The sequence below is a fragment of the Ochotona princeps genome, chromosome 24, assembly GCF_030435755.1.
Source record: "Ochotona princeps isolate mOchPri1 chromosome 24, mOchPri1.hap1, whole genome shotgun sequence".
Classification (NCBI taxonomy): Eukaryota; Metazoa; Chordata; class Mammalia; order Lagomorpha; family Ochotonidae; genus Ochotona; species Ochotona princeps.
In genome coordinates this window covers 19,221,915-19,238,502 of record NC_080855.1, presented here as the reverse complement: position 1 = coordinate 19,238,502, position 16,588 = coordinate 19,221,915, and the positions used below count along the sequence as shown (strand labels likewise).

The window sequence follows — 16,588 nt, the reverse complement described above, 5'->3', positions numbered from 1 at the left end:
CCTCTTTCTCCCTACCCAGCCCCCAAGTCCGACCTCCCCCCTCATTGCGCATGTGCCCTGCATCCCTCCCTATCTTGGGTACCAGGCGGCGCTCCTCGGCGCTGGCGGCGGAAGAGATGGAGCAGCGTCACGAACGCCCAGCCCCTTAAACCGCTGTTGGCTGGAGCCGCCTCCCTCCCTGCAGCCCGCGGCGAGGATGGAGTGAAGGGAGACCCGCAACCTCCCCGCAGGGATCAGTGATGGAGTTAAAGCAATCTTTGTCCACCCACTTGGAAGCTGAGAAGCCTCTGAAACGCTATGGAGCGGTGGAGGAGACAGCATGGAAAGCGGAGGGACTGGGGAGAAGTGAGTACTCGGGCGTGGTGGGGGGCAGTTGGGGACCGGTGAGATACAGCCCGTGGTCGCAGGAGCGCCGAGAACACAGAGAGCAGACTAAGGAAGCGCCCCCGCAGTTGGGCTTTCAGCAACGGGGGGATGCGCAGCTCAGAGCCTTCTCCGCTCTGCCCGTGAACAAAAGGGGGGACCCTCCGAACCGGATTTTACCGGGAAGCTCGGGAAATGGCTCAGTGGCTAAGCCAGCAGCCCGTGCTGGACTTGCAAGTCCCAGGTCCCTTAGCTGGTGTAGGTCCTGGAAAGCAGGCTCTTTTCCGCAACCCAGGGAGGAGGACCCTGTCTCCAACCGATATGCGCTGGGGCGCTGCTGAACCGTCTTGGAAAGCACCCACATCCCTGCAGAGGGGGGAGTGTCCACTGGCTCTCCCACTCTAACCCCAAACGGTGGGCTGCAGGACGCACCTGACATTCCCAATGTTTCTTACCACGCCTCCTCCAGGGTCAGAGGGGAAAAGGAAAGGGTTAACTCTAAACATATCCTTTTTTTTTTTCTTCCCTTTCAGTTCAAGTCTTTGGTCTGAGTACCCTTCTAGAAGACAGTTCCAAAACAGACCAGCTGTGTTTGATGGTTCTCTCTAGGTTGCTTTGGTGTCAATAACAATTCTAAAAAAGGAAGGATTCTTGTTTATCATGAATAGCATACAATAGTGAAAACTCTTGCCTTCAAAGTGTAGAGGCTGCTTTAGGGGCCCTTAGGGTATTGAGCTATTCCTTCAAACCCAGGGAGCTTCCTGGTGTCCCTACTCTGGCACTGCTTGCCTAGTGCTGTGCCTCCGACCACCCTGGCAAAGGCCCTCCAGCCCTTTTCAGGGGGCCTGCAGCTTGCTGCCCTGGTTCTGGGTAACTGTGTTTAGCACCTGTCTTCTTCAGCACCAATCTCTGAGCTAGGTTGGGCCAAAGTATTGTGAATGTGCTCCCGTGTGTATGTGTTCTCCTGTTATCACCTATGGAAAACTCTGTGTGTGCATGCTTTACCTATACCTGTACTTATCCATACAGACACTCTTTCCACTAGTCGCTCAGCTGTGTTTGGGTTCGGATGGGCTGAAGTTGGTTCCTCACCTGCTATGGTGGATACCATAATACTCCAAACTGCTTTCCTTCTTGTTTTTCTCCTTTAAAAATCTGCCTCCTTGTCCTCTGTTGCATTCCTTTCAAAACCTTGTGGCCTTTGTGCTCTGTCACAACATCAAGGTTGAAAGTCTAGCACAAGCTCAAAATAATTCCAACAATGGCTGCCTTTTATTGCTTGATGACCACGTACCAGGTCCTGTGCTAAGAACTTTAAATGCATCATCTCATTTAATCCTCATGACCACCTCCTGTAGTGAGTATAAGGATTCCTCTCATTGATTAAGAAAACAAACTTGAGGCTTTTTACGCCATGTAACTCTTTAACTAGCAAAGCCAGGATTTGAGTCCAGGTTTGTTGGACCCCAGACTTTTAACATGTAGGTTTATTGCTTTCATGTTTTTCAGAAATCTTACTGAGTCTGTTGAGACTCTCAGAATCTGTCTGGTGATTTTTAAGTGACTGGTGGCCCTGTGGGTCTCTGGAGCTCACAGTGGCCTTGAAAGCACACTGGATCTATGTAGAAAAAAATACTATACTAAGTGTCCCTTGCTGGCTGTGTACTTTGGTGACACTTTTAAGCCTCATTTTGCCTCCATTTTATGTTACTAGAGATACCAACAGTGTCCACCTTATGGCTTTATTGTGAATATTAAGATGATGTGTGTAGAACTCAAGGCTAACTATTCAGTTCATATTGGCTGATTCCATGATTTTACTGCTTTAGCTGTAAAGCAACCTGCTTTTACCATTTGCAAAGAATTACATAAAGCAACACTCTAGACTACAATGGCAATGTTGGTCACTTCCCTAATAACTCTCTTGCAGCTTTTTATTTTCTTACCACTTTATAAGGAACAATTTCAAACATACAGGAAAATTTCAGCAAGAACCCATTTTATACATTCTAGCTCCTGACATTTTTGTACTTCTAAGTCCTAGGATACAAACTGCTAAAAGTCTGGCAGAAAAGCATTGTAATTCTCTCTGTTCCAAATCATCAAAGACTCTAAGGCTTGCTTCCTAGTTTTCTGATCTGGTTTTGCATAGATTCCCTAATTTCTTTTTCCTTTTTGCCTATTAAACCTGAAATTTTCTTAGAGCATTAATCGAGAGTCCCACTTTTAAATCTTGAATTTGGCAAATTTTGATCTTTAGGCTCTTAGTCTGCCACTAAGCATTTTTTTAGATGTAAATAGCTTTTGGAAAACATTCTCTCAGTTCCCAGGGGATCTGTGAATCCCTTCCACAATGTCCGGTGTCTCCATTTATTAATGAAGTGTGAAAATTAGGACAATTGATTCTGTGGCAAAACAACTGCCAAGCCAACACTATACTGCATGAAATACTGGAGAATAGAAACAGTCCAGTAAAAAGAAGTGATGCTCTGTTGAGCTTCCATGCATAATTAAATACTTGATGTTAAATAACTAGACAAGGACTGAAAGATTGAAGAACTGGATGTTCTTAAATTATGGTCTCATTAACGGCTCTCTCATTTTAAATATAGTTTTTAGATAAAGGTATCTAAGTAGCAAAGAATGGGAGGTTTGAAATCAGTGAAAAGAATTCAACCCAACTATGACAATGTGTAGCTTTGTCATGCTGGGGAAACTGCTGAGTCTGTGTGTGCCAGTTTGCTTATCTGTACAATGGGCATAACAGTAGAAATCAGCACTTAAGGCCTTTGGAAGAGAGAATGCATGCTTGCTCAGTGCTCAACTGTTGTCCTAGCACCCAGCAGTACTCGAAGTGTGCTAGTCACAGTGTCCCACTACTCCCATTTCTTTGTAAATTCTGGATGACAATTGTGTAAATAGGCATCATGTGGGGAAGGCTATGGCACCCTTAAAACCATCTAGTATTTTCCTGTTTGAGAAAGACTCTAAACTGCTTCCATCCACCTCTGACAGCATTTTTCCACTTGGTGGTGAATTTTTATTTTGTTGGTTTGTTTTTTACTCAATTGGAAAATATATAGTGACATTTCAATGTGGTTAGGTATATAAAAAATACTGTGTTCACCCAACTGTAATTAATTGAGGGGGACAGAAAGCCAAGGAGTCTTTTGAAAAAGTACAGAGCTTTTTAAAAACACATTTGTCTATTGTTGTGGCCCTTTCCTGATAGATTTGAATGCGCCTTAAAGGATGCTCAGTATGGGAAATGGGGGAGAAGGTGGCACAGTTTGGAGGGAATTCCAGGAGAGATAACAGCACCAACACAAGCACAGAGGTAGAAAATAAACGCACTGTGAATAGGAGCTGGAGAGAAAGTAGAGCGTTCAAACAGCAATCCTTCCCAAAACCCAGGGGAGGTGACTATTATTTAAAAGTCAAAGGATGTGTAGGAACTAGCAAGCAGATCATTAAACTAGCCAATGCTTCAGGTTTAATAGACAGTGTAGAGGCTGAAACAATGTGAGTTGCTGCTAATTTGAAGAACAAATTCTTAGGAAGGGTTTTTACTTGATTTCATATGCTAATTTTATTTCCTTTTAGCATTGTTTCTTTATTACAGAAGTAATGAGTACACTTTTTTAAAAGGCAAATCCATCTGAAATATAAAAATAATAGATGAAACATGACCTTTTATCTTCCCTGCTTCTGTGTCATTCATTCAATAAGCAGATATGGACTACTAAGTGCCAGGCAGTGTTCTTGGGCCTGGGGAGATAGTGTTGAGCATGACGACGTCCCTACCCCATGGAACTTACAGGAGGAATCGGGGTATGAGGTGGGAGCAAACAATAAGCTCATGGCATGTGTGGCATCTATGGTACGGGAATAAATAGGAGAAGGCTATTTCTCATCTGGTGGTCAGGAAATACTTACTATGAGGTAAATAGTAAATGCAAAGACCTTTGGTTTTGGGGGGCAGAGACAAGATCGGAGTGGCTGGAGCTTGGTGAGTCACAGAGAGAGAAGAGATGAATCAGAAAGGAGCTGGCCTATTTAGGATCTTGCAGGTTGTGATTTTAAAAAATCTGGAATTTGTTCTCATTGCAGGAGAGACTGCTAAAGAATTTTAAGCAAGGGAGTAACATGAGCTGGTTTTTGTTTTTGAAAGGTCACTTTGGCTACTGGATGGAGAATCAGACCCTAGAGGGGAAGCCATGACTGTAAGCATCATTCCATGTAGTCCCTGGTCCCTTCCTAGCCAATTCCATTTTGGATGAGTGCTAGGAATTTCCTTGAGTGCAAAAGGTGAGGCAAGAGTTAAAAACAGAATGGACTGTTCCTTTGGGAGACCAAGCCTGGGGTTAGGAATCAGAAGATGTGAAGGTCTGCGCACTTTCTCTGGACAGGCAACTGACTGTCAATGACCACAAGACTGTAACAGGAGCGGTGAAGATCAGGAGAATGGTAGCATCCCGTACGTACTTGGAACAAACCAATTATCAACCTTTCTCTGTGTTTGTTTCATTTTTGCAAGAGTATTCTTCTTAGGTACTAGTGGAAGGAAAAATCAATTGTGCCTGTTCTTGGTCTATGACTAGTTATTAACCACTTATTATTAATAATAATAGTCAATGAGTTTTAGCCTTGAACTGGGGCTTATTAAATTCTCATAACAATCCTGTGGCACAGGCAAAATTATTATGCCTATTTTCCACACAGGGAACCGGCTTTAGCAAGGTCAGGAAGCCTGCTGATGGTCATGAAGCTGAATGGCTGAGCTGGAGCCTCAGTCTAGCGTTCTTGGACTCCAAATGTTACCATCAGTGTCTGCCAACTCATGGAACAGTGCTAAGAGCTGCAGAGACGATAGGGATTCAACTCTTAATCTCAGGAAGTTTCCAATTTGTGGAATAGGGGGACATAGCTATAAACATCTCTGCAACTTGCAATTCCAGTGGAGCAGAGGCTGAAGGAGAGAGCAAATGGGAAACGCAAAGCAAAGCCTGACCTTTCCCAGGGCATGCCAGGCCACCATCCAGGGCCTGAGGCAAGCAGGGCTTTAAAGGGTGAGCAGAGGAGAGAGGGGGCATTTTAGGTGAGCTGCTGGCTGGAGGCTGGGAGGTGGAGATTCCCAAGGTCAGAGTTCATACAGAGTTCATACAGCAGTTTTGTTATTTATTTATTTCTGGATTTTTTTTTTTTTTTTTTTTTTGGTTCAATGAGATCTGTGTCTGCAGGCTCTTGAACAGTGGGACTCTGGGTCTTTCTGGGTCACTGCCACCTGTGGGCTGGCGGGCAGCCCAGCTGGAGGTTGTCTTTTAGTGTAGTCTTTCACAGTTTTATCCGTCAGAGCTCCCCAAAGATGCTTACCACACAATCCTTTCATTCCTTTTCTGTTCTCTTGTCATGCTGGCATTCAAAGTGCAGGGATGGAGAAGGCCCAGATCCCAACCCTGGGTTGTCTGTCTCATTTCTTCCTCTGTAGCTTCTTAGCATTGTGGTCTTGAGTAATTAATTGGCCCAACTTCTTTCAACCTCAGTTCTGTACTCTAAAATAGGGGCAGTGATCCCTTTACTCTCCTGACGGATAATGTCACTGAATGTTACTGATGCTGGCAGTGTTATGGTTTGGCTTGGCGTAGCTGTCAACATTTATTAAAGAATGTCTGATGGGCTGGTAGGAAAAGGTAGTGGCTGAAGTTTAAGTCAGTGGCAGTCCTACCACTGAAGAGCAGATGGTGTCTACAGTGTTGGCTATAAGCAAGGGTTCCATAAAATCCACACTAAAAAATGACTATAAACCCATATGACATGAACTATTCTGCTTATTCAGAATTTCCAGCAAAACCTGACTGGCACACCCTTCTGCCACCCCTTCTCACCTGTGTGCCTCTCAATGATGGATTTGGCCTCTGATCGTTACCCATCCTGACCCACTGAGACAGGTAGCAGTGAGCGGACACCTGGGTGTATCTATCTATGTCCAGCCTTTGACAGCTGGTTGTTAGGGCTGCTTCCATTGCCCATGCTGCTGGAATGAGTATTTCTGTGCACAAGCCCTTTGCTTGCCAGGCAGCTATCTTGGCGATCAGAAGTTGGCATTGTGGGCCCAGCGCCGTGGCCTAGCAGCTAAAGTCCTCGCCTTGAACGCTCCGGGATCCCATATGGGCACCAGTTCTAATCCCGGCAGCTCCACTTCTCATCCAGCTCCCTGCATGTGGCTTGGGAAAGCAGCTGAGGACAGCCCGATGCTTTGGGATCCTGCACCCATGTGGGAGACCTGGAGAAGTTCCTGGCTCCTGGCTTCGGATTGGTGCAGCACTTGCCGTTGCGGCTCACTTGGGGAGTGAATCATCGGACAGAAGATCTTCCTCTCTGTCTCTCTTCCTCTCTGTATATCTGACTTTGTAATAAAAATAAATAAATCTTTTTTAAAAGTTAAAAAAAAAGTTGGCATTGTTATGTCACGGAGGTTGCAGCTAAGCCTCACAGTGCCTATGAGTTCTCAGGTTTTTAAGTTTTTTTTCTCCCAGAGGAAACACGTTTTCCTAGTGCCACTGGCCACAGAGTCCATCTCCGCTATTGACCTCAAGGGCCACATGGCATGTGGTACTGTCTGGGCATGGCTCTGCTCCTGGCAGTCTCTTCCCTGTTCTCTGCATCTGCTTTATGCTGCACCACACTGTCAGAGTGACAGCATCCCCTGTCCTTCTCCACTCTTTTCCTCAGAGTTGAACTGGCCCATTCTCTGTCCTCAATTTTCATAAGAAATTTTATTATATTAATATACTTGTATATGTAAATATTTCAACATTATGTATAGAAATATTGTGTTATATCTGTCTTATAAAAACTGTATAAAGACATACTATAAAATAAAGCTTGTACAAAATTTAAAAGGGCAATGTAAAATTCCCAGTCAAGTCATTCATTTACCTCCTCATTCATCCATTCAATATATTTTTACTAATGGCCTCTTCTACACTGTGCTAAGCTCTTCAGAATACAGTGGCACTCTGAATAAGGTATGTGGAGTCCCTGCTGTGCTTGTTTTCTATTGCTAATAACATAGCACTGTGGAATGGAAAAAGTTAGAAGAAAAAGAGGTTTTGGCTCATAATACTAGCATAAGGTTAAGGGGGTGACATCTAGCAATGGCCTTGTTAGCCATATTTGTGTGTGATCTGTTTGTACGTCCTGGTCAATCCCACACCCTTCTTAAAAGGCCACCACAAGGGGGCTGCACTTTCTTTTTATTTCACAACCATGACTGAAACCACAATGTGAGTTTGGATGGAACAAACCATAATCAACCCACAGCACCTGCCCTTGTGTGACTTAAGGTGTATTAGGAACAGTGCCTGTTTCCAGTGATGTAAATTAAAGGGGATGCTGCCCCTCCAGATCCGTCAGGAACAGATTACTGGACATGTTGCTGACTCATTGTTTTCTAAATTAAATGTCTTGAAAAGATTAACTCAAGTCTTGCAGGCTTTGAGAATAGTTAGAATAGTGCCAAAACATGTTTTCTGGGATAATCTGAGTGCAACCCATTACTTCTATCTTTCTGCAAAATCCATGTCCACAGGGACTGAGTGTCTCTTCATCACTGAATACTCAACACACAGGCTCAGCACATCAGTCAGTATTGAAAAACCTCCTATTCAAGCAACAGTTGCCATACACGACTGCTTGTGGTCCACAAAGTGATTTAATCATGTTTCAGAAACACTCAAATTTGGGCCTGGTGTGGTAGCCTAGTGGTTAAAGTCCTTGCCTTGTATGTGCAGGATTCTATATGGGCCATTGGTTCATACCTGGCTGTTCCACTTCCCTTCCAGCTCCCTGTTTGTGGCCTGCGAAAGCAGTGCAGGATAGCCCAAAGTCTTGGGACCCTGCACCTGCATGGGAGACACTGGAAGAGGCTCCTGGCTTCAGGTCGGCTTCAGCTCCAGCCATTTCAGCCACATGGGGATATTCAAAGTTATTAAATAAAAAAACAAGCAAATTATTGGAGCTGATACAGTGGCACAGTAGACTACGCCACTCCCTGCAGCACTGGTATCCCACATAGGTGCCAGTTCCAGCCCTGGATAACCCATGCCTGACCCAGCTCCCTGCTTGTGGCCTGGGAAAGCAGCGGAGCATGGTTTACCTCTTCGGCTCGTGCACCCACATGAGAGACCGAGAGGAAGCTCCTGCACCTGCCTTTGGACTCACTCAGCTCCCACCATTGTGATCCTTTGAAGAACAAGCCAGAGCATGGAAGAGCTCCCTCCCTCTCTCTGTCTCTCTTGTAGAAGTAAGTCTTCAATAAATAAATAAGTACTCAGCTTATTTAGATGGTTTGCTGCTGAGGCTAGAATGAAATTAGCATTCCTGCTTTGACAAAATGATGCAAGATTTTCAGATCAGATGGAAAGTAACAGGGGAATTGGTAGCACAGTGACAATGTCACAGTGAATACAGGCTGGGCTAGATGTCCGACATGTACCCTATTTCCCCGATTTGTAAGTGTCAGCTCAGGTGAAGTGCACTGTTCACAGTTGGTAACACCTGTTTGAAACCACAAAAACAGAAAATAAAAAGGCTCCATTAAGCCTGCTGGTCCAGTGAAAAGGCATTCTGATTTTATGCAGACAACAAGGTCATCTCTGATGCGGCTGTGAGACTGTGGAGTGCCAAAACCTTTGTGAGACGCAAATGGATAGTAGCTTTTAAAATTTAAAACACTTGTATTCTTTGACTCAGCAACCCCAATCCTGTGATACTAGAGTGAAAACATCAGTACACAAAGATATGTGTGAAAAAACTAGATACAAAATGAAAATCCATCAGTAGAATGACTAGATAAATTACTGTGCATCCTCTGCGAAATGGTATGCAGCTGCTAAAAAGAAATGAATCACAACTATAATAGTTGTCTTAGAAATGTCACCAAATACCACATAAAAGATCCAGGACATTATATGTAACAAGTTGTTTGTTTGTTTGTTTGTTCGTTTTATGGGAAAGGCAGATCTACAGACAGAGGGAGATACAAAGATCTTCCACCTGCTGGTTCACTCACCAAGTGGCTGTAATGGTCGGAGCTGAGCCAATCTGAAGCTGGGAGCCAGGAGTTTCTCCCGGGTCTCTCACCCAGGTGCAGGGTCCCAAGGCTTTGGGCTGTCCTCTACTGCTTTCCTAGGCCACAGCAGGGAGCTGGAAGGGAAGTGGGGCAGCCAGGATACTGGCACCCATGTGGATCCTGGTACATGCAAGGCGAGGATTTAGCCATTAGGCTATCACGCCAGGTCCCAAGATTTCTTTCTTTCTTTTTTTTTAATAATATTTATTTATTTGAAAGGTAAAGTAAAGGGGTGGGGGAGAACACAGAGAAGTCTTCCATCTGCTGGCTTATTACCCCAAATTACCCCCAAATTACCCCCAAATGCTCACAATCAGCCAGGGTTGGGTCAGGGTGAAGCTAGGAGCCAGAAACTCCATTCATGTCTCCCACATGTGTGGCAAAAATCCAAGTACTTGAACCATTGTCCACTGTCTCCCAGGCATATTGGCAGCAGGCTGGGTCAGAAACGGAGGAGCCAGAATTTGAACAGGTTCTTGGATATGAGATTGCAGTGTCCCAAGCAGCGGCTATATCTGCTGCACAACAGCACTGACCTTAAGAGTTCATTAAATAAATAAATAAATAAATAAATAAATAAATAAATAAATAAAATAACATTCTTATTCCATTATTCTCTTTCAGTATGTATTTCTTTCCTTCTCTGCCCATATATACCTAGATATAGGCACATGTCACACATGTGTGTGTGTGATTTTATGTGGATAGAAATATGAAGAATACATTACAAATCGCTCTCATGGAATTTCTCAGAAATGAGCTACAAGATGGGGCTTATATGATAGGCAGAGAAAGCAGGGGCAAAAGAGAGACCCCCAACCTAATAATAATAATAGTAATAATAATAATAATAATGCTGGGGAAAACCCCTTTACATTCATGACATGCAATACACTTTCATTAAATTATCTATTTGCTAATGGAGCAAAGGGGCATTCTCACTTGGGAATGTTTAAATGGGGCCAGCATAGTGGCTTACCACACTAAGCCTCCACCTAAGGGGCTAGTATCCTACCTGAGCAGCAGTTAGTATCCTACCTGAGCAGCAGTTAGTGTCCTTGCTGCTCAACTCCTCTTTTTCTTTTTTATTATTGACTTTTAAAAATATTTATTTTTATTTTTATTGGAAAGGCAGATTTACAGAGAGAGGGGAATACAGAAAGATCTCCCCAAGTGACCACAATAGTTGGATCTGAACCAACTTGAATCCAGTAGCTTCTTCTGGGTCTCTCACATGGGTGCAGAGCTCCAAGGCTTTGGGCCATCCTCTACTGCTTTCCCAGGCCACAAGCAGGGAACTGGATGAGAAGTATAGCAGCCAGTACATGAATCGGCACCCATATGGTATCCCAGTGTGAGCAAGGCAAGGATTTAGGCCATTATGTTGGGCCCACTGCTCAACTTCTGATCCATTTCCTTGCTTGTGGCCTAGGAAGGCAGAGGAGGATGGCCCAAGTCCTTTTATCCTGCACCCATGAGAGAGACCAGGAAAAACCTTCTGGTTCTTGGTTTCAGACCAGCCCAGCTCTGGCCATTGGGGCCATTTGGGGAGTGAATTAGTGGATGGAATATCTCTCTCTCTCCCTCTCTTTTTAACTCTTTCAAGTAAAATGTATATTTTAAATTTTGGTTTATCTTTGTTATATAGAAAATGTTTAAATGTGGGAGAAATTGTGGATCCTGGAATTAAAGAAACAGTTTTATTTGTTTTATCCTTGCCACCAGAACTCTATGATGAGCATTATTAATCTTTTAAGACATAAATACAGAAGTCAAGGAGCAGGCATTGGACTCTGGTCCCATTAACTGCTAGAGGAGGGGTCATAGCTGAGGACCATCTGCATATAAATCTCACATTTGATGTTTGTGTGGGGCCAGGGGTCTATGAGAATCAAAGAACCTTGCTCTCCATTTGTTAAAACCCTTTTATTTATGAAAGAAGCATGACTGGGTTTGAACTGTAACAGTGCAATACGGTGCAGTAATCCACTATGGGGGGGAGGGTACGGGGAAGGGTTGGGGAAACCTCAGAGCCTATGAAACGATGTTATAAAATGAAATGCAATAAAAAAACCCTTTTATTTAAAAAATAATTTTAAGTTTAGTCTTATTGAAAAAGATTATTCATATTTTCCCCCTAAAGTTACTTATAAACCTTCAACTACATTAAATTCCATTTGTAATCCCTCTTTTTAAAGGGAATACCATTTGAGAGAATTGGTGGAACTCCATCTATTTATTTGCATGGTGGTTATAGTCATGTGCATTCTCAGTTGAATGTGCTCTCATTACAGACCCAACATGCCTGTTTTATTCTGTGAAAAGGAAAGAGGAAACTCCTTGTTCCCATAAGCCAGGCCTTGGGGATAAATGTGAGACTAGCCAATGAGAAACAGAGGAAGACACACATTACCTTTTTGTTTTGTTTTGTTTTCCTTTTTTGTGTTTATATCCCTCTGTTTTAGTCTGTGCAGGCTACTCTAATACCATAGACTGGGTAGTCTTTAAACAGCAAGCATTATAACACAGTCAATTTCCAAAGACCCCAAATCCTAATGGCACTGCCTCGGTGGGGAGATCAAGCTTCAACACAAGAATTGTAGGGAAACACAAACATTTGTTACAGGGTACTTCCTTCAGTCCATGAAGGATTTAAGGGGACTAAAAGCTTAAACTTATGTCTAGGTCTTACTCCAAAGGTGAAATGCTTTTAGCAGGTGGCTCTTCAAAGGATCCATCATTTTGACAACAAATAAATTAATTTTATACTGGTTCCATTTGATTGTTCCCACACCCAGTGTGCCAGGGTGAGCTACATCACACGCTCGGCATCAGCAATGCCATGTGAGTGCAGGAGACTGCCGTCCACTGCAGCAGGACCCATCCATCTCCATCCTCTTTAAGTAGATGTGATGAGGGTGTCCCTGGAGTACATCCTGATGGTTAAACCAGCGTAAATGACATCCTGAGGAGCACCAGCTGTGGCCCCGGTGGCTGGGCTGGGCCCGCTTCCAGGAGTTGGGTGGTTCATTTTCCTCCGGATCAGTTTTGCTCTCTATCACAGTCTTGTTAGTTGTTAAATGCTTATCCAGAGCCAAGACTAAGTTGGCTTTATATGTCTTCTCTACTGAGATGGGAGTTTGAACATATTAATTAAAATGTTAAAAATTGTTTATTTGAAAGGCAGAGAAAGAGAGATTGATTTCTCATCTGCTGATTCACTTCCCAAATGCCTACAATAGCTGAGGTGAGGCTACGCCAAAGTCAGGAGCTCAGAATTCCATGCAGGCTTCCTACATGGGTGGCAGGAGCACATTTCCTGGAGCCATTACCTGCTGCCTCCAAGAGTGCATGTTAGCAGGATGTTAGAGTTGGTAGAAAGGCTAGAACTGGTACCCAGACACTCCATTATGGGATGTGGGCATCCTGAGCAGTATCTTAACCACAGGGCCACCTGCCCACCCCTTTAAAAAAAAAACAAAGTAAGTTCACATAACATGAAGCTAACCAGTCACTATTCTTAGGTATACAATTTATTGGCATTTAGTCTTTCACAGTGCTGTACATACATTACCTCTCTAGCTGAGACATTTCTTTACCCCAAAGGAAAACCGTGTATGCAACAAGCAGTCCCTCTCCAAGCACTTGTGGGAGAGAAAGCTATTTCTTTTCCCTACCTATTCTAGGTTTATTGATGAGACCTTTGTAACAAAGAGGGAGTCACATGAGAAGAACATAGAAAGAAAACTTTTTAAGGTTTAATTTATCTTTATTGGAAAGTCAGATATACAGAGAGGGAGACACAAAGATTTTCCACCTGCTGGTTCACTCCCCAGGTGGCTGTAACAGTTGAAGCTGAGCTGATCTGAAGCCAGGAGCCAGGTGCAGGGTCCCAAGGCTTTGGGGCCATCTTCTACTCCCCTCCCAGGCCACAAGCAAGGAACTGGATGGGAAATGGAGCAGCTGGGACATGCAAAGTGAGGATTTTAGCCACTAGACCATTATGCTGGGCTTGAACATAGCAAATTGATGGAATGTAAGTTATATGTGACATGTGAGCCTTGGGAATGAAGAGAGAAACAAGGCAGTCTGTATATTTTTTTCTGGTCAGGCAGGAGTATGACTGGAGGACAAATTGGACCAAACAAGGGGCACTCAGCAAGTTCTGCTCATTCAAGCTCTTCTCAGTGTTCCTGTGTGAGATTCCTTCTCTTGGGGCAGGACATGTTTCACATCAGAGTGTTCAGGGGAAAAAGGCAGATGGAGGTCACAATGGGTTTCCTGTTTCTGTTCTCAAATGCCAAGCTGTTACACTATTGGGTAGCGAGCGTATCCTATCCCCCGCTGGGCCCCTTTCCCAAATCCTTGACAACTACTGCTTTCTGTGTCTGGATTTTCCTATCCAGGAGTATCATTGTATAAAAATGGAATTTATGCAGTATGTGACCTTTTGTGTTTGCTTGAAACAATCTGGCATTATGTTTGCAGGGCTCCTCTGTGTTATATCTTGCATCAGCACTTAATTCCTTTTTAAATGATTATCTATTTAATTTTATTTTACTTTTATTTGAAAGGCACAGAGGCAGAGAGAGAGAGAGAGAGAGAAAGAGATTCAGACGGTTGATTCACGGGATTCCCTCCCCCAAAATGTCACAATAGCCAGGACTGGGCCAGGCTGAAGCCAGGAGCTCAGAATTCAGTTCAGGTCTCCCACATGGGTGACAGTGTGATTTAGACAGTAGTGTTTAATTTAGCACTTGGTAGTTATCTACCTAGCTAGCTATCTACCTAGAGAACTAAAAATATCCACTATGAATTTTTTTTCCTAAATTAAGAGTTACTGCCATATCATCCTGTTGCTCCTAACCACCAACCTGCTTGACTGATAGATCTTCCATTCACAGAAATGACAGATAACAAAAGGACTAGCACATAGTAGGATTTCAACATGTATTTGCTGACTTGCATCTAGATATCTGATTTGTAAGCAGCTGAAGAAAGCTGTATCACATCCTTGGGAGATAGAAACACCAGGCAAGCAGCTAACAAACTTCTAAAAATGGCCCTGGAAGAGAAATTACTTTGGCCTCTGTGGAATCAGAATCAAATATGCAGATTTACAGTATTTAAACAACTGCCATTTCTATTATCTAAAAATAAAACAAAACAGCTTGGAGTTGGCTAGAGTCAAAACCCCTCAGTCTTCGATTACTTACTAGCCTGGCATACGCAACTCTGTGTGTAAAGATCTGGTGACTCCACAAAGAAGCATATCAGAGGAGGATTTAAAGATAGAAATCCCATATAGCAATTTGCCTTTTATGCCACATTTATAAAACCAGCCATCTGGATGCTCATTGTCCAAATAAAATAATCTCTTTCTGATTGGGGGCCTTTTCTTGAAGGCAGCATTTTAAAGACTATGTTCTGAGGAATAGCAGCTGTTGGTAGGTTTTCTAAGGAAGGAAGACAAGACTGTAGTCAAGAAGTTTGGAAGCTGCTGGGTGAAATTTGGTAAAAAAAATTTCTCAGCTGTAAAAATCTTTTAACAGGCATGCTGTCGTTTCTCCAAGAGAACATGACACCTGCCTGGACCGACAAGCAGCCTCCGGTCTTCAGTTCCACCTCACTGTCTACTGAGTGGTGTTTTAACACTCATTTCAGTACATTTCCAGTTTTCTCAAAAGCTTCCCTCTGATGCCAATCTTAAACTCCTATGCCATTTTTGGTTGGCTGTTGCTTTCATCTTTTATTGAAGTATATAACGTGAGGATATATTTTTTTAAAGTTCATGGAGACTGGAATTAAAAAATAAGCTTAACTGGGTAAAATTCCTGCATATGGAGAGTCTTCAGAAAATTCATGGATAGTGTGTATTATGAACAAACTATGCAACTACTTCATTTTACTGTGCCCATGTATGTCTAGGTTGTAGCCTCAGCGCTGTCATGGACAAAAATCTAAATGAATGGGCAAGCTTGTGCTTCACAGAAACTGTGCTTATGGGCAGGAACCAGAGCCACCGGCAGCTTCGCTCTCTTCCATGAGCTCTGGGGTCTGGGAACTCGTGCTGGGGGCTGTCAGAGTGGGTCTGAGATCACGCACATGTTTTGGTCCCAAGGGCGGGTGGGGAGTGGGGAGAGAAAGATCTCAGGCTAGCGTGGTGTGCCCATGGACCGTGTGTGGGGTCTCATCACACAGTTGTGTCCCAGGCGAGTGGAGAAGTAAAGTCTCAGACCTGCACGTGTGCCAGAGGAGAGGGTCTGGAAACTCATCTATGATCTTGGACAGGCAGAGCTCCAGGCCAGTACACCAACCCACCAAAAGACTGGGTTTGGAAAACCCATGTACTCTCGGGCACAGGGACTATGGATTGCTCCGGGAAGGGGGTAAGGGGTTGTGAGGAGGGAGGACTGCTGAAGGAGTATGTCGCAGGTGAGAAATGACTTCTGGGTAATTTCCACCAACCAGGCTACTGTACTTGCAGGTAAGTGAGGGGGGCTGGGACTGAACAGTTTGGGGGTGGGGCAAAGCCAGAGGATCTTTTTGGGTCAGACTAATGCACACATCCAAGTGGGAAACCTGAGTTGGGCTAGTTAGCATCAACCACTGCTGACCACCACCCACCAGTGCACATAAAAGCTAGGGCTGGGGGCCTACCTGGCAGGGCTAAATCATAGTACCTGCCAAATAGTATCAGAAAGTAGATGAGTAATGTTAGGCTGGGCCATGACACTAACCAGCATGCGAGAGAATCAGGTCTGGGGGCAGATTCTATGGGGGGTATGTGGGCCCACCCCTGTGGAACTGCAATTTCAGCTGGTTTGCTTAAGAGCTGGGGTAGTGATGGGCTGAGCTAGGCATGTCCATGGAACCCTCCGACATTCATGAGTTCTGAGGTTGGGAACAGGCCAGGCTGGTCCAGACTGCAGCACCTACAGGTATACCCAAGTATAGGGTGTGGGGTGGGCTGGGCTGAAACATCCACCAGCGCATACAAAGGCCAGGACAGAGGGAGTAGACTATGTTGGGTAAGGACCTAGCACCCATCAGCACAAGTGAGATCTGGGTATGGCAGTGGGCCCGGTAGAG

At 44.1% G+C, this 16,588-nt stretch overlaps 2 protein-coding genes across 4 annotated transcripts in view; one reads left to right on the top strand and one right to left on the bottom strand.

Moving 5' to 3' along the window:
* Window positions 1-16,588, bottom strand: part of PDXDC1 (pyridoxal dependent decarboxylase domain containing 1) — a 140,167-nt gene that overhangs the window by 83,899 nt on the left and 39,680 nt on the right. The window lies entirely within an intron of this gene.
* Window positions 133-16,588, top strand: part of BMERB1 (bMERB domain containing 1) — a 91,527-nt gene continuing 75,071 nt past the window's right edge. For both annotated transcript variants that reach the window (XM_004586795.3, XM_058680331.1), the window contains exon 1: window positions 133-345. In XM_004586795.3, the coding sequence (XP_004586852.2) occupies window positions 240-345 (106 nt within the window). In that variant the 5' untranslated portion in view covers window positions 133-239. The remainder of the gene's footprint in view (window positions 346-16,588) is intronic.